We start from the raw sequence: 26,523 nt of genomic DNA on the forward strand, positions 1-26,523 counted from the left end.
CAGAAAAATCCTGGAGAATATGTGTGAGGAGAGTGGGGTGGGAAAAAGGTTTGTTTAAAATTATAGCCTGACCCTGAAAGTGAACACATGCCCTCTGAAGGGCAAGGAAGCCTTAGCTAGTAAAGGCTGGGGGTGGGGTGTCTGTGTGGGGAGGGGAGCATTTCAGGTAGAGGGAAGGCAATGAGCAGAGCCCCTGAGCTGGGTGGAGAGGCTAGCACAAGGGAAGGGCAGAAAATTGGGAAAGCTGCCTACTGGAAAGCAAGCAAGAGGCAGTCCAGTGGGAAATCCTTAGAGGGTTTAAGTACAGAGTGATAGAATCAAGATTCTTGCTAGATAGATTCAATATTTTTCTAGTAAATTAAACACAAAGTCATTTATTGAGAATGAGTAGGGCAGGTATGCAAACTGGGGGCCTGAGGAGAGTGCAAATATTTGCAGCAACCCCTTAGAGAATGAATATGAGATTTCTGGGCAGCCTCTGCATTCCTCCTAAGGTCATTATGGCCTTCTCACAATACATCTGAGTGTTTCTGAGGCAGGTTAGGCAGGGAAGGAGAGAGGAGGACATGACCCTAAAATCCATAACAAAAATCCCTTTTGTGCACATACACCCAGTCCCCACATACCTAGTCCCTGCACACCTAGCCCTCACTCACATCAGCGCCTGAAAAGAACCAATGAAAAGTGCAGCTCATCAGTCCCTTAATAGCATAGCCAAAGGAAGAAGGGCCCTTTCAAGTCCTTATGATGCAAGGATCCTGATCTCAGAGAGCTTCTCCTCCTTTGGAGAATGACTGTGCTCATTTTCCTTCAAGTGTGTACTTTTGCTATGCATTAAGTTTTGTACCTTACACAATGGCTAGTGTTTGAATTCTTTGGCTGTACACAGTGACTAATCCTTGAGTTCTTTCCTGCGTCTGAGTCAAGAACCTTCATGGCATTGGCCCCTGGTTGAGGTTTTGGCTTCTTTAAGAATTCCCAGAACTCTGTTGCATCCAGCAGAGAATTCCTAGAGCTCTGTGGCATCCAACCTAGAACTTCCAGGGCTCTTTGGCATCTGGCTGAGAAATCCAGGAGCTTTCTGGCATTGAGCTTATTAAATGATTTGGCTTTACACACTGACTTGTCCTTGAATTCTTCCTTGCAACCCACATCAAATGGCTAATTGTGTATTTCAGATACTTTAAAATGTTAGTTACACTGTAACATCTGAGGATAAAATGCACACAGTACCATTAGAAGTTACTTTTTCCTCTTCTGTGAGAAGCACTGTGTTAGGTTCAAAGGGCATAATGACGGATAAGCAAGGTCAGCCTTCCAATGGCTTAGATTCTAGTTAGGGGTATAAGATGCATACACAAGAATAAACTTTAACCAAGAAATGATGTGGGCTAAGTGCCAACCAAGGAAGTTCTGAGTCGAAAAGAGAGGGGCTGGTAGGGAGGGAGCTAATATTAATTGAGTGAGAAGCTGCCAGGATATTTTCACATTTAAATCCTCAGGTGGGTTCCCTGGGGTTATATTATCTTTTTGGGGGGGGGGGAATAAGGAAAATTCAGCTCAGAGAGGTTAATTTACCCAAATCAAATCAAAGGAGGGTACTGCATGCTCCCTCCAGCACCTCATGTTGCCTTATTTAATTACAAGTTCGTTTTTTCACTACTGCTGTGTACAACTCCCTCCAACCCCAACTCCATCCTTTATTAATTGACTGTGTTCTTGAGACCTCTTTTTAATGGCTGTTTCCCATACTTTCCTCACAAATCAGCCCCAGATTTGGTTTAAAAAAAAGATTTTATTTCTCTGGCTTCACTTTCACTAACTTAGAGGAAACTTTGGTTGCTATTGATAGGCTTTGCGTTATTGTATTCTACTCTTCCCCTTTTTTATGGAGTAAAGTTGGGCCATTCTTACTGACTGTGTTTCAACTGGGAAGGAGACTTCATCTTTCATTAACCAAGAATGATCTGCTGGTGCACAACGCAGCAGCCTTTAAATGTTTCTGAAAGACGACTATAACCCTCTGATGAAAAAGTGGCAAATGTGATGTTTTTATTATTCTTTTGTTGTTTTTTGCAGGAAATGAGATATATGTGGGACTGAACTGTGGAAGAAGAACTAAGTTCTCCCCAAATTTGGAGATACCATTTGAGGTTATTGGAATGTTAAAAAAACACTGAGGTCAAGGATGGAGTTTTATGTTACAAATAGAAGCATAGTCTATTACCTGTTGGTAGATGTCACTGGACATGTCTTTCTAACTAATGTTATTAATAAGCGTATGTGACGGGTTCTTTTTTTGAGTCAATTCCTTCTTGAGTGGATTGGCATTTGCTTCAAGGTTTTTTTTTTTTTTTTTTTGCAGCTGTCAATATTTTAATGGTGCATTCCAATTACATGATTAACTGTTTAAGTTTCCTTCCTTGTGGGAAAAAATTTATCTGACCTGAGTGCTCACTATCTTGACTTAAGTTAGTTTTAATGAGAAAATAATAAAAACCTTGGCCAGAAGGTGGGCTTGTCTTATGTAGGCTCATTTACATCTCATCTCCTGTGGTAAGAGGCAGAAAATGGAAGGGAGAAAAATGAGGATGTTAAATTCTTGCCCACGGCTCCAAGTGGAAAGAAGAAAGCATCCATGTTTATAAACCAGTGAAAGAAATGAACGGCCATACACATTCTAACACTGTAATTTCTGCCCTTTCTTCTCCACATCTCTGACTGTTTGTTCATCTTAAAATCTCTGACTGCGGCGGGCCGCGGTGGCTCAGCGGGCAAGAGTGCTTGCCTGCCATGCCGGAGGACCCCGGTTCGATTCCCGGCCCCAGCCCATGTAAAAAACAAACAAACAAACAAACAAACAAAATATAATAAAATAAGAAAATGTTTAAAGATGTTTCCCTTCCTTCCTTCCATCCTTCCTTCCTTCTCTGTCTTTCTTAAAAAAAAAAAAAAAAAAAAAAAAAAAAATCTCTGACTGCTTTTTGAGAAGGAGGAGCAGTTTACCTGATCAACAGGCATTGGGGAGAAGTATGTAGCCTTCTCAGTCCAGAAATGAGAACTGAGACCTGGTTCAGTTTTGAAATTCCATTGCTGGCTTTGTATCGCAATGTACGCTCATGTGAGAGGACTGGAGGCCTCAGGAAGCTGGGGGACATGTTCTATGCATTTATTTGAACAACCAAATTCCTCAGCCCCCTCTTTCCAAGAGAGGATATCCTGGCCCTGGAAAAGACCTTGACTCAAACATGAAAAGGTTTTTGTTTTTCTTTAAATTTGTGATTTATTGCTTCCTCTTCATATTTTACTAAATTCCTAAATAGTTAATATAATTTTTAAATTTTCTTCTCAATTTCCTTTATCTTTGAAGAAAGGGAATGCTGACAGTGGGGAAGGCTTTGGAACATGAATTAAAAAGTAGGTACTGGCCTTCTTTGTGCTATCTCCCTGGCCCCATAATTTCCAGTGGCAGAAAAGAGGGATAGAGGATTCCAGGCAGAGTAAACTATAAAAGCAAAGGAAGCAGGATGCATGATGTGGAAAGAATAGTAGCAGTAAAGCCTGAAAAGGTGTGTTGAAGCCAATGTTGAAGACTCTTGAAAGTTGTAATGTGGAGTTTGGACTTGGTTCCATGGACGGTAAGGAATGCTCTGTGGCATTTAGAGATGAGAGACATGATCAGATTTATCCTTTAAATCTGGCATCAGTGTGGAGGATGGGTTGGAAATGAGGCCAAGATACTGTTTAAGAGGCAGCTTAAATAATGTGGGAGAGATGATAATGTCTGTTTTGATATAATGGAGAGGATGGGGCATTTTGGACAAATTATATTGGAGAAAGTATTTATCAGACAGTAACATGAAAGCAAAAAGGATAAATGAAGGAAAAAATAATCACCTAAACTGCAAATCTGAAACAGAAGGGGTACCATTAATAAAGAAGTGATTCACTGGAGGACAGATATTTAGTGGGGTTTATGTTAAATATGTTGAATTTGAAGTGTCCATTTGATAGCCAAGGGGAGTCTAGAATCTCGGGGTTGGAGTTCAGAAAAAATGTTGGGACTGAAGATAAATATTTGAAAGAAATCAGCATAGTCAAGAGGTGAAAATTTAAGTGGATAAGGTTTCCTTAGAAAGTGCTGTCATGGAAGAAGTGGCGACTGAGAACATAATTTGCAGTTTAGGAATTGCCAGGAAATAGGAAGAGTCATCTGAGATAGAAGGACCACACTGCAGAAGCCAAAGAAGAAGTAGTGACTTAGAAAGAATATTTAAAGGGAACACTTAGTTTCCTTTAGTTGGGCCATAAGGAAGTCACTGGTGGCCATTTGAGAAGGGGGCTTCCAAAAAATGAGAGGTAGGAATGAGCTCCAAGTGGGTTGTGATTTGGATGGAAGGCACAAATGTAACACAAAATCTACTCTTGGAAAAGATTTTGTAGTGAAAGAAAGGAAGAAAATGTAGCTTGAAGAGAAGAAATTTTCATTTGTGTAGTTTATTAGTTTGCAAAAAATAATTTTATACCCTTTGGCTCACTTGATTTCCAAGACAGCTTCATAAGTAGGAAGGCAATATATCTGGGAGCAAATTGAGGTTAAAAGGAGACCAAAGGTTTGCTCAAGATCTGTGTGTGGCAAATGAGTGGAAGATTTGAGTTTAGAGTTCAGGTCACTTTTACTCTTAATATAGTGTTTTTTCCACTGTTTCCAAACAGAAAATTTCTAAAATGTTTGCTCTATATGAATTACTAGATACTGGAAGGTTTTGAGCTCCTTACTGAGCTTTGACCTTTTCCAGGGGACAATGAGGAGTAACTGAAAGGTTTTGTCCTTAAGTCAATGCCTGAGGGAAAAATATCTGGCAGGTGGATGTAGGATGTGTCAGTGGAACAGGCACTAGGGAGGTAGATCACTTGGGACACGACTTCAAACCTGGGCACATCCTTAAATAAACAGCCAATCACATAATGAGGAAGTTATTTCCCTTGTAGTTCTCTCACACCTTTCTCTTTGTGTTCAGAAGAAGGTGTCAGTTTGCATATATATATGTATGCTATGCGGTGGGGGTCACAGTTTGTTCTTTTCCATGTGAATATCCTGTTATCATAGCACAATTTATTGATTTTTTTGGGGGGGTATATAGACTGGGAATCAAACTCGAGTCTCCTGCATGGCAGGCAAGAATTCTACCACTGAACTACCTGTGCATCCCTCCAATATATATATATATCGTATGCTGTATAGTGGGGGTCACATTTCATTCTTTTCCATGTGAGTATTCCCTTATTGCAGCATGATTTGTTGAATTTTTGTTTGTTTGCTTGTTTGTTTGTTTGGGAAGTGCAGGGGTTGGGAATTGAACCCAGGTCTCCTGCATGGCAGGCGAGAATTCTACCACTGAACTACCCTTGCACTCCCTCTCATCCAATATATTTTTAATACTTCTCAAATACACTCTGATCTCCCATTCAAACACAGAGAGAATGGACCTCAGGTGGAGAAGATTTGGAAACAACTATATCTAGCTAGAATTTGTTTTTATTGCTTTGTTTCACGTTATTTATTTTTATGATTACTTTCTACTTTTGGCAAGTCACACTGATTTCTCATTTATGATAATTACAGAAAATTTACTATTAAATACATGTAAGTAAGAAAGTTAAATTATTATTAAGTCAATTCTAAGACAGATGATACACACATGTCGGGGGAAAACTGTGACTATGTACTCTAATGACTGAAATTTGGGAAATTCTGGTTTTGGAGATGATCACAATAAGTAATGAGGGTTTAAAATAGGGTGGGATGGTGGCAGTGGAAATGGAGAAGAGATGACGCTCTGATAGACATTTAATGAAGGTAAAAAATAAAGGTACAGTAAATCTCTGGAGCATTTTCTTCATCAGTTTTGACTGTAATAACAGAAAACTTTAAAAAGTATTTTACAGTATAGTTCACTTATATCTGTGAGATGGTTAAGATTGTAATTGAAAAATTGGTAATGAGATCTGGGGGAGAGCTATAGGGATAAACCTTTCTGAGTGGGCAAAAAAAAAGATATTTGTGTCCTGGGTGAATGCTCACTAGTGGCTGACTTCAGCAGAGGAAGATTCTAATAATCAAGTGGACAGGATGATCTTTTCTGTGGATACCAGTCAGCCTCTTTCCCAAGCCACTCCTCTCATTGCCCAGTGGGCTCATGAACAGAGTGGCTATAGTGGCAGGGATGGAGGTTACACATGGGCTTCATTGGACATGTACTCCCTTTCACTAAGGCTGATTTGGTGCCCAATCTGCCAGCAGCAGAACCCAATACTCAGTCCCCATATGGCACAATTCTCCCAGTTGCTATTAGCCACTACCTGTTGGCAGATTGATTACATTGGATCACGGAAGGATCAGTGTTTTGTTGTAACTAGAATAGACACATACTCCTGCTGTGGATTTGTCTTCCCTGTACACAATGCTTCTGCGAAAACTACCACCATGGATTTACAGAATGGTTTATGCACCATCATGGTATTTCACACAGCGTTTCTTCTGATCAAGAAACCCACTTCACAATGAATGAAGTGCAAGAATGGGCACACGTTCGTATAATTCACTGGCCTTACCATAGTCACCACCTTGAAGCAGCTGGATTGATAGAATCTTCGAATGGCTTTTTGAGGATTCAATTATAGCACAAATGGGTGGCAATAACTTGTAGTGCTTGGGCAGTATTCTCCAGGAGACTATGTATGCTCTAAATCAGCATTCACTCTATGGTGCTGTTTCTCCCATAGCCAGGATTCATGTGTCTTAGAATCAAGGAGTGGAAAAAAGGGAGTGGCACCACTCACTATTACCCATAGTCATCCACTAGAAAAAAATTTGCTTCCAGTCCCCACAAACTTAAGCTCTGCTGGTCTCCAGGTCTTAGTTCTAATAGGAGGAGTGCTCCTACCAAGAAACACAACAATGATTCCAGGTAACTAGAAGTTAAGACTGCCACCTGGCCATTGTGGGCTTCATATGACTCTAAATCAATAGACAAAGAAGGGAACTACTTTATTGGCTAGTGTGATTGATCCTGACTATCAAAAGGAAATAGGACTGCAACTACACAATGGAGGCAGAGAAGAGCTTGCCTGGAATACAGGAGATCCCTTAGGGTGCCTTTTAGTACTACCATGCCCTGTGACAAAATCAATGGAAAATTGCAACAACTCAATCCAAACAGGATTACTAATAATCCATAATTCAGGAATGAAGGTCTGGGTTAGTTCATCAGGCAAAGAACCATAACCAACTGAAGTGCTATCACGAGGATGAAGTCTGACCAAAAATGTCGTTCCATTCAACTTCTTTCTCTACTTGAGTTGTGCTTATTTCCAGAAAAATAAAGAAATTAAGCACCTCTGTGCTGGTCTGAAAAGCTTATGTACCTTAGAAAAGCCATGTTTTAATCCTGATCCAATTTTATGGGAGCAACAGTTTCTTTTTAATCCCTCTTCAATCATGCAGGTTGGAATGTTTTGATTGGATTATCTCCATGGAAATGTGACTCACCCAATTGTAGGTATTAACCTTGAATTAGAGGGAGATGTGACTCCACCCATTCCAGGTGGGTCTTGATTAGTTTACTGGAATCCTTGAAAAGAGGAAACATTTTGGAGAGAATCCTCTTTTAAAGTCATGAGAATCACTAGAGCTCACGCAGCCAGAGACCTTTGGAAAACATCCCTGGGGGAGCTTCATGAAACAAGAAGCTTGGAGAGAAAGCTAGCAGACATTGCTATGTTTGTTATGTACTTTTCCAGTTGAGAGAGAAACCCTGATCTTCATTGGCCTTTCCTGAGTGAAGGTAACCTCTTGTTGGTGCCTTAATTTGGACATTTCTATAGCCTTGCTTTAAATTGAACATTTTTCATGGCCTTAGAACTATAAACTTGTAACTTAATAAATTCCCCCTTATAAAAGCCATTCTATTTCTGGTATATTGAATTCTGGCAGCTAGCAAACTAGAACAACCTCCAAGAAGCTGATGGGAACTGCAGCTCTTGTGGCAGTTGCCCCATTGATCCTCCATGAACCACAAGGTCCCTGACCAATGAAATAGCAAGAACCCATCTTGATGCTAGCCAAAATTTCCTGCTTTGCCTCAGCTAGGAAAATCCCCTTCTGGGAGCATGTGAACTAAGCCCCCAATTCTGATCTTAGTTTAACTTTGCTCATTATAATAGTAAATTCTTTGCCTCTGGATGTAGATGCTATCTTCTGAAAATGTGCCATATGTAAAGGTATGTTCTAGCATGACAAAGGACTGTGATCAAACCCCCCAAAACCAATGATAAAATCCCACTATCAGCTTGCATCAACTACCTTTGTGTATATCCCCTAATCCCCCCATAAAAGAACAATGCTCATCTGCCTTAGGAGAAAAGTAATTTAGGACACAAATCCACTCTTCTCCATTCTTTGGCCAAAGAATAAAATTCCACTGTGCTTCACAGAATCTGGTCTCATCCTATTGCTGTGAGTGACACAGGACAGGAGCAGGAGTCCTGTTTCAGAGGTCTGGTCCAAAAAGAATTGGTAACAGTACTTGCTGAGGGTAAAAAGGAATATGGAGACGGGTAGTGGAAGACTGTAGTAATATGCATGAGCTACAACCACATGGCCAGTTACAGAAATGAGGATTGAAATTTCTTCCTTGTTTTGCTATGAATATATATATCTTTGTTTTCTTCTCTATCTTATCCCCTTATCATACAACATAAGTTGTATTAACTTTACCATTGAAGGCATTTAAAAGAGAACTGATGATTTCAGTAATCAGAAGGAATAATTTCCATCTCTACTTCAGCCAGCTAGCTTCTCCTGGGGAATTCATGGAAAACCTTCACCACTGGAATTCCCAGGTTATGACCTGCTCTATGGAATTTGGACTTGCCTGTCTCCACAGTTACATGGCCAAATCCTGTAGTAAATCTCATAATATTTACATTATATGTTGTGGTGATTTGAAGCTCTATGTACCCCAGGAAAACATGTTCTTAAGTCTAAACTATTCCTGTGGCTGTAAACCCAATTTTTAAGTGGGCCCTTTTGCTGAGGCTACTTCAGTTAAGTGTGGCCCACCTTGTTCAGGATGGGTCTTAGTCCTATTACTGTAATCCTTTAAAAACAGAATGAATATAGACAGAGAGAGAAAGTCAATGGAAGCAAGGAGTTGAATGCAATGAAACCCAGAAGAGAAGGGAGAGACCAGCAGACACTACCATGTGACTTGCATTGTGGCACAGGAGCCCAGGATTGCTAGCAGCTGGTCATTGGGAAGAAAGAATTGTCTTGTTGATGCCTTGATTTGGACATTTTCTTGGCTTCAAACTGTAAGCTAATAAATTCCCGTTGTTTAAGCAAACCCATTTCATGGTATCTGCTTTAAACAGTCTAGAAAACTTATATGTATCCTATTGGTTCTGTTTTCCTGGAAAACCCTAACTACTAATGCATCATGTAACAAGAAGACCCAATGTAGGGTATCTTTAGAGTTGGTTAAGTCAGTGGTTCACTGACATCACTAAGGACTCAGATTCAATCCGCCTTCTAACCTCAGCAAATAGGCTTTGTCCTTGTGATCCCAAGATGGCTGACATGGTTCCAGGAATCACATCACGACATCGTGATGTTTTCAGTGCAGGGAGAACACATCTCTTCCTGAGATGAAAAAGAAAGGATGAAGAAAAGTTCTCTTACCCCCAAAGATTTTCCTTCAGGATTCATTGACAATACATCAGAGATTCATGCATGAGCCAGTCACTGCAAAGGGTAGTCATATTATCATAATTAATCTAGCCAATTAGGATTTATTTTCTGAGCTAGGGATTGAGTTTCTTTCCCTGAAGGATGGATTTCTTAAGATAATGGGGCTCTGTTAACAGATATGGCTGGCAAACAGTCACCCCTCTCTTTATAACCACCAAGGAGTCGTAGATTTTCTCCAAAAGCCAGGAGTTCTGAAATTCCTCAAATTTACCCTTGAACACAACTGTTTGTGGTGTTTTATTTTTAAAAATGTTACTTGGCTCTTCTTTCCATGTGTTGGATTAAGGCAGCATGAAATACTTCCACTGCAAAATCAGCTTCTGGCTTAGTGATACACATTGGAGGCGCAATACGGAATGTCTGGAAAAACAAAATAAAATAGAGCAACAAATCATCATGGAATCAAATATAAAATCAAGGAAATGCACTAAATTAAGAATGCAAAATCTTGTTTCTATGACATTTCTAATATTTTGCTCACTGGGTTGGCTTCAACTTCTCTCCCAACTGCTATATCCAGACCATTCATTCTCCAGTCCTGTGAAAATCCTTGTCCCTCTGAGGCTCATGCCTTCTGGCTATGGCCTTCTTTTTTTTGCCCTCTGTTCATTTCTTGGTCCTTCAACACCTTCACTGAGGCCTTAGGCACCTATCTAGCTCCATCTTTGTCATCACCCAGGGTGATCTCCGTGTACAACACAACAAACAAGTTTCTCAGTTTCTCTATTGTTAAAGCTTCCGGGACCTTCCTCTTCACTCTTTTCCAACCATTCACATCCAAGGCCAGAATCATAAGCTCCCTCTTCACCAGGAATAACTCAATTTCTGATTCCTATTCCATTTGCCCTTTTCATTACTACTTAAGTCTCCTCTTCCATCATTCTCTTCAAGTTTAGTGCCCCAACTAGATCTCTTCATTCCCTTCTTGCCCAGTTTGTAGCACATAGCTGATTGTCTGAACTACTTTGTCACCTACCCCTTTATTTCATTTGCATTTCTATCCTTCTCCTGTACCCCCATGGCCAAGTCCCAATCCTGATCAGTGCTATAATTGAACTTCTTTGCTCCACTATAGATAGCTCACAACTGTTAAGAAAATCAAACAGCTGGACACACTGACACCACTAGATATTAAGTGTCTCTGACTTCTGCTGGTTCCACAAGTTTTTCTTGTCCTCTGTCAGTCATCTTTCCTATTCTAAACTTTTATCATTCTTCTCAGTTTCTTTGCTCAAATCCTATGCTTCTCATTCTATTTCATAGACAATCTTGCCTCACACTTCTCAGAGAAAGTTGAAGTTGTTAGGCAAGTTCTCTCTATAAACTCATCTGTTCCCACATCTACTCTTACCTCCTTCCCTGAAGGTTCAGAGAATGAGGCATTGCTCCTGTTCAAATCTCTTCCATCTGTGCTCCTGATTCTCAATGCTCCCTCCACCAGGTATCATCTCCTTGTCCTCTTGCATTTTTGACATTTCATTGCCTTCCCTCAGCCTATAAACAAATAGGCTTAAAACTCTCTTAATCTGAGTTCCGGGTCAAGATGGCAGCTTAACTACGTGCGTGTTTTAGTTCGTCCCCCAGAACAACTACTAAATAACCAGAAACAGTACAGAACAGCTCCTGGGGCCACATCAGTGACCAGACACACAACGTACCCCAGTCTGGACCAGCTGGACCGGCTGTGAGCACCCCCAGAATTGGAGAGTGTGCCAAAGTTAAAGGTACCGCACCATCTTATGCTGGTGGGACCTGCAGTCAGACAAGCGCCACACACAGGGCAGGATAAGAAAAACAGAGTCCAGAGACTTCACAGGAAAGTCTTTCAACCTGCTGGGTCTCATCCTCAGGGAAAACCGATGCAGGTGACTCTTTCCTCCTGATAGGAGGCCAGTTTGGTCTGGGAAAATCTGGCTGGGGTCTATAATATCTAAGTAGATCCTCCTAATGTGTGTCGGGGGGAAAGGCATCACACAAGCAGGGCAAGAAACAAGAAAACAAGAACTGAAAAATTCTCCTCTGTTAAACAAAACTTAAGCTAAAGGTCCAGATAAAGCTGAACAGAATGTCAAAGAACAGATAGACAATAAATTCATCCAGCAAGAAAACCCTAGATAAAAGGAGTGAAAGCAATCTCCAGAATAAACTAATTAAGGTAATTAAATGCCTAGACGCCAGCAAAAAATAACAAATCACACTAGGAAAATTGAAGATATGGGCCAGTCAAAGGAACAAACCAACAATTCCAATGACATACAGGAGCTGAAACAATTAATTCAGAATGTATGAACAGACATGGAAAACCTCATCAAAAATCAAATCAATGAATTGAGGGAGGATATAAAGAAAGCAAGGAAAGAACAAAAAGAAGAAACTGAAAGTCTGAAAAAACAAATCACAGAACTTATGGGAATGAAAGACACAGTAGAAGAAATGAAAAAAACAATGGAAACCTACAATGGTAGATTTCGAGAGACAGAACATAGGGTTTCTGAACTGGAGGATGGAGCATCTGAAATCTGACAAGAAACAGAAACTATAGGGGAAAAAATGGAAAAATATGAGCAGGGACTCAGGGAATTGAAAGACAATATGAAGTGCATGAATATACGTGTTGTGGGTGTCCCAGAAGGAGAAGAGAAGGGAAAAGGAGGAGAAAAACTAATGGAGGAAATTATCACTGAAAATTTCCCAACTCTTATGAAAGACTTAAAATTACAGATCCAAGAAGTGCAGCGTACCCCAAAGAGAATAGATCCAAATAAACATACTCCAAGACATTTAATAATCATAATGTCAGAGGTCAAAGAAAAAGAGAGGATCTTGAAAGCAGCAAGAGAAAAGCAATCCATCACATACAAGGGAAGTCCAATAAGACTATGCACAGATCTCTCAGCAGAAACCATGGAGGCGAGAAGACAGTGGGATAATTTATTTAAATTATTAAAAGAGAAAAACTGCCAACCAAGAATTCTATATCCAGCAAAATTGTCCTTCAAAAATGAGGGAGAAATTTAAACATTTTCAGACAAAAAATCACTGAAAGAATTTGTGACCAAGAGACCAGCTCTGCAAGAAATACTAAAGGGAACACTAGAGACAGATACGAAGACAGAAGAGAGAGGTGTGGAGAAGAGAGTAGAAAGGAAGACTATGAGTAAAGGTAAAAAGAAGGAAAATTAGATACGACATATAAAATCCAGAAGGCAAAATAGTAGAAGAAAGTACTACCCATGCAGTAATAACACTGAATGTTAATGGATTAAACTCTCCAATCAAAAGACATAGTCTGGCAGAATGAATTAAAAACATGACCCATCTATATGCTGTCTCTACTCAAAGGACACGAGGCCAAGGACACAAATGGACATTTACACACCAATGTTTATAGCAGCATTATTAACAATTACCAAGAGATGGAAACAGCCAAAATGTCCATCAACAGAGAGTTGACTAAACAAACTGTGACATTTACATAAGATGGAATATTATGCAGCTGTAAGACAGAATAAAGTTATGAAGTATGTAACAACATGAATGGACCTTAAGGACATTATGTTGAGTGTTATTAGCCAGAAACAAAAGGACAAATACTGTATGGTCTCACTGATATGAGCTGACATTAGTGAATAAACTTGGAATATTTCCTTGGTAACAGAGACCATCAGGAGATAGAAACAGGGTGAGATATTGGGTAACTGGAGTTGAAGGGAAACAGACTGTGCAACAGGACTGGATACAAAAACTCAGAAATGGACAGCACAATACTATCTAACTGTAATGTAATTATGTTAAAACAGTGAATGAAGCTGCATGTGAGGGATAGAGGGAGGAGGGCTGGGGACATAAATGAAATCAGAAAGAAAGATAGATGGTAAAGATCGAGATGGTATAATCCAGGAATGCCTAGAGTATAATAATAGTGAAATGTACAATGTACAAATTTAAAAAATATTTTTGCATGAGGAAGAACAAAGGAATATCATTATTGCAGGGTGCTGAAAATAGATGATAATTAATACTTTAAAATGTCACCTTATGTGTGAGACTAAAGCAAAAAATGTTTATTTGTTACAACATTTATATTTTGACTAGAGCATTTCCTAATATAACTCATGTAGATAGTTTGATTGAATGTCATAAGTACTTGGAATCTCAGGTAGGACATGAGATTTTGTTGGTTTGTCCAGAGTGATGCCCTGATGAATCCCAGAGTGATTTAATCAGTGACTGGAAAAGTATTTGCAAGCCCCCTTAGGGGAATGGTGAGAGTGGGGAGAAATTCAACTTCCCCAAGTTGAATTCTTGATATTCTCACAAGCAGTGTGGACAACCAAAGCTATAGGCTGAGCCCCCAGTCTTGGGGTTCGTTCATACGAAACTTAACCCCACAAAGGATAGGTCAAGTTTACTTAAAATTTAGGCCTAAGAGTCACCCCCAAGAGAGCCTCTTTTGTTGCTCAGATGTGGCCTCTCTCTCCAGCCAACATGACGAGCAGTCTCACCACCCTCCCCATCTCTGTGTGGGACATGACTCCCAGGGATGTGGACCTTCCTGGCAACGTGGGACAGAGATCCTGGAACGAGCTGAAACTCAGCATCAAGGGATTGAGAAAAACCCTAGAATGAGCTGAGAATTAACATCAAGGGATTGAGAGAACCTTCTCGACCAAAGGGGGAAGAGTGAAATGAGACTAAGTGTCAATGGCTGAGAGATTCCAAACAGAGTTGAGAGGTTATCCTGGAGGTTATTTTTATGCATTAAGTAGATATCACCTTGTTGTTCAAGATGAAGCAGAGAAGCTGGAAGGAACTGCCTGAAAATGTAGAGCTGTGTTCCAGTAGCCATGTTTCTTGATGACTGAACAATGATATAGCTTTCACAATGAGACTGTGAATGTGAAAACCTTGTGTCTGATGCTCCTTTTAGTTACTATATCAACGGAAGAATAGAACACATGGAATAAAAATAAATAATAGGGGGAACAAATGTTAAAATAAATTTAGTTTGAAATGCTAGTGGTAGATGAAAGCAAGGGGTAAGGGGTATGGTATGTATAATCTTTTTTTCTCTGTTATTGTTTTATTTCTTTTGCTGTTGTCTTTTTATTTCTTTTTCTAAATCGATGCAAATGTTCTAAGAAATGATGAATATGCAACTATGCGATGATATTAAGAATTACTGATTGTATATGTAGAATGGAATGATATCTTAATGTTTTGTTTGTTAATTTTTTTTAATAAAACAAGTTAAAAAAAAACTCTCTTAATCCAAATATAAACCATGCCAAAATACAAATCTGCGTTGACTCCTTTGTCCTCTTCTAGTTACCACATAAATGCTATCTTCCTGCTTTTATCCAAACATTTAAAAAACTAGTTGGTGTTTATTAGCCATATTTTTTCAATCCACATTGCAACCCACTGCAGTCTGATTTTTGTACCTATCAACATTCTGACACCACTCTGGCTCAAGCTGTCAGTAACCTAAGTGTGGTACCCAATGGACGTATCTTAGCCCTCATTTTTTTCTTGCCTCTTCTGCTGCACTTGCTACTTTGATCTCTCCCTCTTCCTGAACCTCTCCACTCTTTTGCTTCCCTGATTGCTCACTCCTGCCTCTCCCCATCCCCTTCTGCCCCTTTTCTGTCTTATCTGGGCAATTTTTCCTCCACCTACCCTTTACACGATGGTGGTACTTCTATCTTCAACTCACTGCTTTAAACACACTTCCCAGGAGATTTCCTTACTTCATCAGCCATATATCGATGACTCCCAAATCGTTGTCTTCAGCTCAGCTGTTGTGTCTGAGCTACAGGTTCGTATATAGAATGGAATTCCCATAAACACCTCAAATGGAGCATGTTCAAAGATGTATTGATTATTGCCTTCTCTGAACTAACTTAGACAGGAGGGAGTCATCCTGACTCGCCCTTTTTCTTCATATCCAAGTTCCGTCCATTTCACTTTCAGAATTGTTCTCAGAAGGTCTCCTCTTTCCCTACTACCATTGCTCAGGTTCAAACAGCATCACCTGCTGCCTACTTGGCCTCCTGATTGCAGTCTGGTCCTCTCATAATGACCCTCCTCAGAGGACAGATTCAGAAATCAGATCACCTGAGTTTGGATCCTGTTCAACCCTCATTAGTGGTGTGACTTTGGGCTATTTTCTTCACCTCTCTGTGCTTCTTTTTCCTCATTTGTAAGATGAGAATAATACTAGCACCCACCTTCTAGGCTCATTGTGAATCCTAAATGGGTCAATACATGCAAAGTGTTTAAAACAATGCTGGACAAGTAGTAAGATTTTTTCACTTTTACTTCTTCAGCCTCATCTCTTCCATATTTGCTGCCTTAGGCCTTCTGCTCCAGCCATACTAGAATGCTTGTAACTTGTTGCACTTTGCAATATTTCTATGCATACTTTGTTTCCTTCATTTTTTAAGGCTCAGATAAGCCACACTATTCGTTGAGTCCCTTTTTTTCCTTCCGATAATGCCCTTTTTATATCTCCCATTGAACTCACTGTATTTTATTGCAATTTTCTGTTCATGTGTTTTTTTTGCCTGCCAGCTCAATAAGATAGGGACTGGATCTTATTTATCATTGTAGCTTCAGTTCCCAGCATGGTACCTGCCTCTGAAGCCCATAATAGTTTGCCAAACAACTGAGTAAACAATAGTGGTTTTATGTCTATGTCAGTTGTACATATTAGGGTTTTTAGTAATTTAATTACAGTCTGATATGTTCAAAGACATATTTCAGGACTTAGGAAACATCCACAGAGCAGTCCCAGTAAAAGTTCTTTTTCTGGTTTTGTTCACCGTGGTTTGGATTTGGGCTGGGAAAGCTATAAGCCTGTTTGTTTATAGGCTGAAGGGAAGGTGAGGAGAAGTTAAAAATGCAAGAGGACAAGGAGGTGATTCCTGGAATGGAGGTGGAGGGAGCATCAAAAGTCAGGAGAACGGGAGGGAGATTTGGATTTGAAGAGGAGAGATGCCTCATTTTCTGAATCTTCAGGGAAGGGGGTAAGAGTGGCTGTGGGAACAGATGAGATTATAGTGAGAACCTGCCTAACAGTCTCAACTTTCTTTGGGAAGTATAAGGCAAGATTGTCTATGAAATAGAGTGAAAGGCATAGGAGTTGAACAAGGAAACTGAGGAGAATGACGGATGCTTAAAATGGGAAAGAAAGATGACAGAGGACAAGGGTGCATTGGAAGACCAGTGGAACTGGAAGTTAATCTCATCCTTCCAACTGTGCAGGGAGTGAGGGTCCTGTAGGTGTGAAGGAGTTAGGGGCAGATTGCCTCATTAAGGGCAGCAGCAGCACAGGCTGGGATGGCAGAGCCAAGAAAGGGGCCCAACCATGGAGCTGTAGTTGGCTTTCCCAGGAAGAGGGAGGGGAGGGCTTGGTCTCTGGAGTCTCCCAGCCTGAGGGTTAAAGCAGTGGGAATAGCTGAGTTTTGAGTTCTGTATTAGGACCCCACCTTTCCTGCAGGGGTCACGCAGGCCTGCTAGAGCTATTTATTCCTCTCAGCCACAGCGGCCACTAAAAGGCTTGGCAGCTTTCAGGGTTTATAAAGTCAGAGCCCAGGGCTCTGCTAGGATGTCTCTTAACAATGGCTAGAATGACATCACACATGAAAAAATGATTTATTGCATGGCTCTTGTAACTCTTTTTTGGCCTATACTGTAAATCCTCTGGTTTGTCTGTATGTCTTGTTTATAATGTCCTCTGTATCTATTCCTCACAAAACAGAGACCCACCTCTCCCCCTAATGGCTTGAAGGCATCACTGTTCTTTCTTTTTATTTTTTTAAAATATTTTTATTGACAAGTCTTCAGACACATACAGTACGATCAATGGCTCCCATAGTTGTGTTTTCATTGCCATGATCATTTTTAAGAACATCTGCATTACTCCAGAAAAATAAATAAAAAGAAAAATCTCATACATCCCATACCTCTTACTCCTCCCCGCCCATTGACCATGGTATTTCCATCTACCCAACTTAATTTATTCCTTATCTTCCCTATTATTTATCTTTTATTCATATATTTTTACTCATCTGTCCATACACTGGACAAAAGGAGCATCAAATACAAGGTTTTCATAATCACAGTCACGTTGTAAAAGCTATATCTTCATATGATCATCTTCAACTTCAAACTGCCTTTTTCTTTTGACACTAAGCATTAGTCATGGAGGCCAATGTCCCTTAGCAGAGTCGTGAGGAAATGTGACCAACATTGGGATATCAGGGAGATGCTCATCTAAAATGATAGGAAAAGACCAGACTTCCTCTTACCTGTGAAAAAATGCCACCTCTGCCAATTAGGAGCCCCATGCATTTGCAATCCTCATGGATTTGATTTACTTCTTCCAAAGGAAGAGGCTGGCGGCTCATCTGTCAACACATTTAAAAAAAAATTTGTCTATTTGGTGCTTGAGTGGCTGATCAAAGGCATTATTTCTAAAATAAAAGAAAAAGCAACTTCAGCAATCAGGGCCATTTTTCTTTCTTCCTCCTTTCTTTCTCTGTAATCGAATGAAGCTGTTAATTGATGGCCCAGAGTTTGGGAGTGGGGAATGGGGTGTGTTATTAAAAATATTTGTTTTTATCCTAATTCATCCCAAATACCCAAAGACAAAACAAAGTTCAATGTAGATAGCCAGTGAATCTTGGCTCTGTCAGTGGCTCCCCTGGGATTTTTGAATTTGGAGTCTGCTTTCTTGATGGAATTCTCAACTTTCACTTTTGATTGCCCATATTAAAAAAAAAAATCATTTCAAAGTCAAGGAAATGGCTCAGAAGTTGCACAATAGCATCAACAGACCAAACTTTTCCTGAGCCACAGCACAGCTTGGGTAACTGGGCTGTGTCCAGTTTGTCTTCATCTTTCCTACTGGTGGAATTTGCTCATCCTTCCCCAAGACTTAATCCTTCAGGGTTAAGAAAGTCATGATCTTTGAGAGACAACAGGTCATTTCACTTCACTAGGCATCTGCAGTTTCTCCCATCTTTTGGGATCAGATAAGCTAGTCACCTGTGCTGACATGGGTTGGGGTGGGGAGAGGTTGGTGGGGCTGCATCCACAACTGATTGTGTTTGTGATCAGCCAAGGGGAGTGTCTTCTGCAATGAGTGATGCTTAATCTAATCACTGGAAGACTTTTAAGGAGGATTCAGAAGAGACTCTCTTCCTGCTTCAGCTGGAGAGTGTCCCCTGTGGAGGTCATGCACACCCTTCATTGGAGTCATCAGCTTCACAGCCTGCCCTATCGATTTTGGACTCTTCCATTCCCATGTTTGTCTACCAGCCTCTTCTCAGAGTTCATTGAGGACCTTCATTGGAATTACCAGCTTGTGTCCTGCCCTACAGATCTTGGACTCTATGTTCCCACAGCTACGTGAGACACGTCTATAAATTTTATATCTACAGATATTTCCTGCTGATTCTGTTTCTCTAGAGAACCCTAGCTAATACACTGGGCCACAAGCTAAAGGTAAGTGCGTTATGGCTTGTGAGCCAGAGGGCCTTGTCTCCTATTACTCTTTATTTTCCTGCTGTCTTCCCTTAGTTTTTAAATTTTATTTAAGCATTCCAGCTCTATACAGGCTCTGCTATGTGGTATTAATGGATGAATCTTATGGTTTGATATGAATATTAAAGGGATTGAATAGCAACCCTTTCAAACTAGGAAGGATTTGATATTCTTGTAATTTGCAAGAAATCACTCTAGGGGAAGCTGGATCTCTGTGGATAAGAATTAGGACTGCCAGGTTGGTCTGGCTATAACTCCCATGTTGAGATTCTCCTGCTGTTGTTCTCCTTAGAGGATGTAGACTTTGTTTTTATGGAAGAAGGTGACAATTTCCTACCAGCATGGGATGTAGGGGCAACAGTGGAAACAAAGGGACAAAGGGAAGGAATGGAGTGGCATGGAAAGGAAAGAATCAACAAGTCTTGATGGTAGAAATAAGGGAAGGGGAAGGTGTCACAGATTATTTTGTGACTCTGAGGCTGGGTGATTGGCAGAATGGTGGAGGGTGAAAGACAGAAATAATAACCTTGGGATAAATAACTGTTTTGGGGGGAAAATGCTAAATTCAATTGTCCCTATGTTGAATTTGAAGTGACAGCAGGGAACATCAGAAAGATACATTTCCCCCTGGTTACTCTGGAGACAAACACTCGCAAATAAACACAAAACACATTATAACATTAACATCTCCACTCAACCCAGCACCACAACCTTCTCCTGGCCCTTCTTCCTTACTTCCACTAACTCTCTGGGTCACTTGCCCCTTTCCAGATGATTTCCTCTCTTCCCTATATTTCTAATTCCAAATATCCAGTTATTCATAGCCGATGATCTTGGTCTAGTCTGGCAAGGATAATACCAGTTCCCTTTTCCAAATGTTCTCCCTCATCCCTTTAGCATTCTTGGCCATCTGCTAGCATTTTGTTTTACTCAACATGCTCTATTCATCTCTGATGGGCTTTGATGAATCTGGCTGTCCTTGTATACTCTCTCCCTGAGCTTTCAGCTGATGTTTCTCACTTTAATCCCTGCTACGCGAGAGCACCCATAGAGAGAGCAGCAGATCAGAACCTACCTTATCCTTCACCATTTCTATTCCTATCATGAGGCCTTTGCCTCGAACATCTCCCACAATTTCAAACTTCTCCCGCAGCTTAGCAAACTTCAGTAACATATAGGTACCAACTTCTTGACTGTTTTCCTGGAGGCAATCTTCTTGAATCACCTGTGGAGAGAGCCACAAATGACCTTACATGAAAGAAATTGTCTAAAATTGACTGGAAAGCTGGCACCTGCTTTGCAGTACTTAACCAGAAAAATGGAACCCAAGGCAAAGTCTAGTGCAGCCACACTAGGTTCTATAAAATGATTTGCTGAGGAGAAACAATTTTTGTAGAGGGAATGCATGTCTTTCCAAATCCATCTCACCTACATGGGTGGGTAGGAACCTAGGAAAGAATAGAAGACCGGTCTTTGCAATTAGTAACACAGAATCTGGAATCCTGAGGTTCATTATTATCAAGCCTTGCTATGACCTGGGATACAGTGGTGAATAAGGCAAGCACTCTGGCCCTGTCTTTCCTTGCATGTAGGGTAGTGGAAGCTGCTCTGAGGGAAGAAATGTCATGGGCTCTTGCTCAACTGGGAGCTTGTTTATCTTTGCCTAGGCAGCCCTCAGCCAGACACAAGCTCTCATAGCCCAAGTGAGGTCACGTGGAATCCTAAATGCTTTAGCAGAGCCGAGCTCTGTCTAGATCTAAAACCAGGGCTCCTGGCGACATAAAAGTGTTGGCACCGAAACTCGCCTCACAGAAGAGAGCTGTGATTGTTGACAAGACATGCAAAATATACTCTAAATTTAGCTGAAAATAATTGCAGGAATCCAAGCAAACATTGATGTGCAAAGGACTATTTGTTCTTTAGATAAGCTTTCTCTATCTTCTGAATCGGTTAAGGTGACACAAACAGTTAATAAACAAGTTGTTCATTTCTATAAATGAAATAAATGACACATTTCTACCCACACTTTCTCATCCTGTGATGTAGTTGTATTTGAAGATAACTAATTAGCAAGGGCAGCTTACACTTATTTTTTATTTAAAAATACTTTCAAATTTAATTTTTTGAGTAGGTTAATCATATGTATGGTACAAAAATCAGAAATATGAAAGGGTATATGGCAAGATGACTGTTACTGGCTCCCCAGTCCTCCAGTTACCAACTTCCCTTCCCCACAAAAGCCACTGGTGTTAATTAATCGTGCATCCTTCCAGATATATGTTATAACTATTTAAGCAAATGTTGTCATGCATATTAGCAAGGTCATTTAAAACATCTTTTTAAATGAGACTGCAGGCTAATCAATAAGGTATAGGCAAAGAGTTTTTCATAATAGCTAAATCACCTAGTTAGTAGTCATATAGACCTCAGCTTCTTTGTAATTGTTTAATTGATGGCAGTACAACAAAAGGAAGGAAGGGAAAGTATGTGTCAGGGCCAAAATAAAAATGAAAAAATGGTAGTAACTATCCATGGCACACACCCAGATAAAAACATTTCAGTGTCCAGCTGATTAGGGATATTCTTAGAGTTTTCCCATGCATGAGAAGTTACTAATTACATATGATTTCTTATCCAATATTTCATGCACCCAAACTAGATCTTAAAACAAAAAAGTGGGTTGGTGGGGAAGGCAGGATAATAACTGCAAATCTAATTAAATTCACAAGCCATTAATTGAATCTTCACCTTAGTCATGTAATGTGACAGCGTTCTGATCATTTGTGTATATTTGAAGCAGTCAGTTTGTGAAACAAGTAATGGGTGATGGTAAGGTAGCTGTGGGACCTACCCCAAGCACAGCTGATCCGATGGCACAGGCCATGGGGTTTCCTCCAAAGGTGTTGAAGTGAAGCAGGCGTTTTGCCAAAGACTGGGCAATCTCTAGGAGGAAAAAAATCAAATATCCATAATCTCCCACCACACGATCTGGATTATATTTAATTCTGTGCTGTAAACAGCATCACTTCCAATTCATTCTTCACCTACCTAAGAGTGGATAAGGAAAAATAGACTATTTACTTGGTGAGACTTTTTTTTTTTAATTGTCATTGAAGAGTTTTATTTAATACTTATATTTGACTCAATATTATCACATATTGTTTACATGCATAAATATTTGTAGAACATTTGCATTAACATGCTATCCATTTCAGCACAGAATATTTCTGCACTACATATTATTTTAATAACATTTAATAAATGTTAGTTGAATGGAAAATGCCTTGACTACACTGAACCTCCTCTAGGCTTCTACTTGGTGAGACTTTTGATATCATGATCTTTAATGTGTTGTGTTGTGTGAATTAAAAAGTACCTTCATTTATTGTAATTTACGTGGAACCTTCAAATAGCTAAGCCTTTTTTCCCTGGCTTCCACTCTTGGGGTTAAAAAGGAAATATCAAGAAAACAACCTCCCATCAAGGTTATAGTAACATAATTTCCCGATTGTTCCAGGGCCAGTGTATATTTAATACATTGTACTTCACCTTCTATATACACAGTTTTGTATCTTTATGAAAGGTACCTTTGTACTGAGATATCACAAGGCACCTAATTATCCTGCAATGCTTTAATGTGCTTACTTTTGGTGGGAAAAATACATGAAATAATTTTAAGCTCTTCAACCATGAATGCTTTAAAATCATTTTTTTTGAAAACCTCACTAATATGAAAAATGCTGTCAATTTTAATGTTCATTTCATAGAATGTGGAATGTTCTTGCTAATTGCATAAAACTATGTTTGGGTGTTTTATTGATGAGACATCAACAGAGTAAACTGTCACATTGGACCTTAAGTCTACAGCTTATTGATATAACAAGACCAGCTAAGAGTGTCCTTCAAAAATAAGATTTCCTTGGAAGTTTCAGGGTTGATTTTGCTTTGTTTTTGTCATGCTTTCTCTTATACTTCCTTGGTGTGGAAGAACCCTGTATTTCATTCTGGAGGTGAAGGAAGAATGCAAGGGTTTTCTTCCGTCTGTTCCAAAACATGTCTGACAGATGGTTTCTCTCTTTCATTTGCTTGGAAATGCCCTGCGTAGTTGCCATCACTGTCTCCAACCCACACAGTTTAAATACATGTGTTTATACCAACGCTAATGCTGGAGGCCCAGAAGAAACACAAACTGCCTGAAGGTCCCACCTGGAGATGTCACAACTGCTGCCATGGGAAAGCCATTCCCGATGCCTTTAGCCATGGTGACAATGTCAGGCAGGACACCGTGAGTTTGGAAGCCCCAGAAGTGAGACCCCAACCTTCCAAATCCTGTCTGCACCTGATGAAACAAATGTGAAACCATTGGAAACTTTTCCAGAAAGTCTGGTTTTTCTGACTCTGATCTCTTCCCTTTCCTTCTCTTCTTCATCCTCTTCCTCTTCAATATTGTCATTGCCATCGCCATCACTATTATGGTACTATGGTGGACAGATCACTGGGTCTGTACCTGGGAGTTGAGGCATCTCTACCATTTACTAGCTTTGTGCAATTTTGGATAAGTTTCTTAGTTCCTCTAAAACTCTAATTCATCTGCCAAATAGAAATACTAACAACATGTCACAGGCAACTGGAGGTGGAGCAGGAGGTGAGTGTCATTGAAATAATGCATGTGAAAGGGATTGTTATGATGAACAATCCTTAATAGAGACCTCTACTGTACGAGGCAGCCAGGAGAAGAGGGAAGACGCTAGATCTTTCCCAGGCTGAATGAAGCAGAAGTCACCATGGGGCTGGAGCATTGCTTTCTGGCCCAGATAAGCTGGTCATACTCTTCCCCATGGTCTCTTTCTTCCTGAGATATGTGTCATGGAGAAGAGCCAGCTGAGCAGGGCAACTCTGGATTTAACTCCTCTTATCTAGAAATTGTGGTTATTTGCACTAAAAGTTGACCTCAGCTTTGTGATTTTGTACATTCTGTTCCCTCTGCCTAGAAGACTTTCTCCTAGCTCCTTTACCTCACTAAATCCTTGTCCTTCAAAACATAGCTTCAACATCACCTGGTCTAGGAAGCTTTTCCTGAGACCCAGGGAGGCTCCCACTCAAAGTACCCTGGACATGCTGCCATCGGAACCCTTTGTTTCTATTATCACTATTATCACCAATGTACATGTCTGCTGGCAGGCAGAGTGCCTGATACAAAGTCAACAGTGACTATCTTTAGAATGAAGGAAGGAATGGCACATGCGCCTGATTGAATAAAGCAGACACAAGTATCTCCCTGCAAATTTCTGCCAAAGCTTATTGTTGACGATTCATTGATCTTTTGCTGACTCTGTTTGTCTGTTCCATTCTCACTCTCTCTCTACACATACACACATTGGAGGTCGGGGAAAGGGGTTTGGACACTCCAAGCTGAGTCTGAAAAGAATTTAAAGGAGCAAGCTTTCTTCTCAATTCCCTACTCTCATCCAGGTGCTACTGCAAAGGCAAATTTCAGGGCTTAGAATTTGGATGTAGGGACCAAGGCAGCAGAATAGCTCAGACGTGGAGTCAAACAGACCTGGGTTCTGACTTCCTAGTTATGGGCCTCTGGGCAAGCTAATTAATTTGCCAAAAATTGGTAATGTAGTTGGAGCTCATGGGAAGTCCATCCAGTTTGTCTGCCTGACTGACTTCCTTCTTTATTCCATCTATCTGAATACCACACATAAATGATAGGAAGGGTGAAAAATCAGATTGCTTCTGGACAATACATGAAATTACATAGGACAATGAACCATGTTTAATCACCTGGGAAGCATGAGTTCCATAGGAATTTTGGAGTAGGGCTATGATGGCCCATTCCAAGTTTTATAAACTGAAATGTCTTTGGAGGTGAGGGGTATACATTAGTGAGAGAAATGGGGTGGATCTACAGCAGTGAGCAGGGGTGGGGACTATGGGTGATTGAATGTGCTTGCCTTGCCTAATTAAATTAAAACTGAAGTTAAAATTTCAATTTTAAATTAAAAACAGAGTCTGCGCTACAACATCACCAGGGCAGCCAGTTTTCATTTTAAAGGTGAGAATATTAATTTTCAAGGCTAGCTAATTAAGATGACTTGTGTCAGGCCACACTGGCCCTGGCCCTGAGGTTTTCTTTCTCCTGCATCATCCTACGAAGCATGCTTTTCCTGTCTACACTACCATCCAGACATTCTTGAGCTGCAGCTTGGCATAATGGTTAGTTCTGCAGTCTCAGGTCGCTGGGTTTGAGTCCTGACTCTATCCTTACAAACTGCATGACCTTGACAGGGGGCTTAACCATCTTGGACTTAAAGTTGCTTATATGGAAAATAATAATAGTAACAGTAGGATATACTTTATAGCATTGTCATTCATATTAGCTGGGTTAACACATGTAAAGTATTGCAAACACTTCCTGGAACATAGTAATTGCTCAGAAAGGTCTATCTATTCTTATTTTTACCTGGTCGTTAGAATAGTACTTCTCAGGGTCACCCTGGGTTACACAGTTTCCAATGATGTTCTTGAAAGAAATAAAACTACATGTCTTGAAAATTCTGAAGTTCATACGTTATTTTAATTCAGCCTACCTTCTCTCTAATTAGTCTAAACAATGGCAGCTGATTATGTGCTGATTCTGAAGGTCAAAGTTTATCTTATTCACTGATGTAGGTAATTGCAAACTGACAAAATATGCTTTTCTCCTTTGTTAGTAGCGGAGAACTTTCTTCAGCTAAGACCTTGGATAGCTCATCTTCCCAGTACGTGTCCTGGCAGACTAGGGACAGGAGGATGGGTGTAGGAGGAAGAGGCTGGCCCAAGCTTTTGTGTGCTACACATCAGTGATCATCCTGTCCACCCAAAGGTGACAGCCCGAACTGCATGTGAAAATATTGCAAAAGAATTCAGCTGGTGGAGCAACACAATGTCTCCAGAGGGGCTTTTTAGTTGAGGAAAACTGCTCAGGTAAAGACAGCAGCACCAAAATACAGGTATGAAACATGTATTTACATTCCCTGGTAGAGCCTTAACTACTTGTTAGCATCATGATGGTTCACCCAACAATGGGCCAGCTGCCCAGCAGGACTTCTGTGGCCCTGCAGATCATCTTCTGGCTATTTGATCTCCATCACTATTCTCAGTAGGCAGAGGGCTAC

The 26,523-nt window shown here is 40.3% G+C and overlaps 1 protein-coding gene across 5 annotated transcripts in view; it reads right to left on the bottom strand.

The window, feature by feature from the left end:
• Nucleotides 1-10,041: 10,041 nt before the first annotated feature.
• AGXT2 (alanine--glyoxylate aminotransferase 2) overlaps nucleotides 10,042-26,523 on the bottom strand; it is a 38,943-nt gene continuing 22,461 nt past the window's right edge. For 3 of the 5 annotated variants that reach the window (XM_077116952.1, XM_077116949.1, XM_077116948.1), the window contains 5 exons: nucleotides 23,567-23,699; nucleotides 22,212-22,303; nucleotides 20,436-20,585; nucleotides 18,124-18,222; nucleotides 10,042-10,171 (listed from right to left, as the gene is read on the bottom strand). In XM_077116952.1, the coding sequence (XP_076973067.1) occupies nucleotides 10,064-10,171; nucleotides 18,124-18,222; nucleotides 20,436-20,585; nucleotides 22,212-22,303; nucleotides 23,567-23,699 (582 nt within the window). In that variant the 3' untranslated portion in view covers nucleotides 10,042-10,063. Of the gene's footprint in view, nucleotides 10,172-11,225; nucleotides 11,306-18,123; nucleotides 18,289-20,435; nucleotides 20,586-22,211; nucleotides 22,304-23,566; nucleotides 23,700-26,523 lie in introns of those variants that run through there. The other 2 variants (XM_077116950.1, XM_077116951.1) reach the window with 2 other exon arrangements.

This window comes from Tamandua tetradactyla, chromosome 9 (assembly GCF_023851605.1).
Source record: "Tamandua tetradactyla isolate mTamTet1 chromosome 9, mTamTet1.pri, whole genome shotgun sequence".
NCBI lineage: Eukaryota > Metazoa > Chordata > Mammalia > Pilosa > Myrmecophagidae > Tamandua > Tamandua tetradactyla.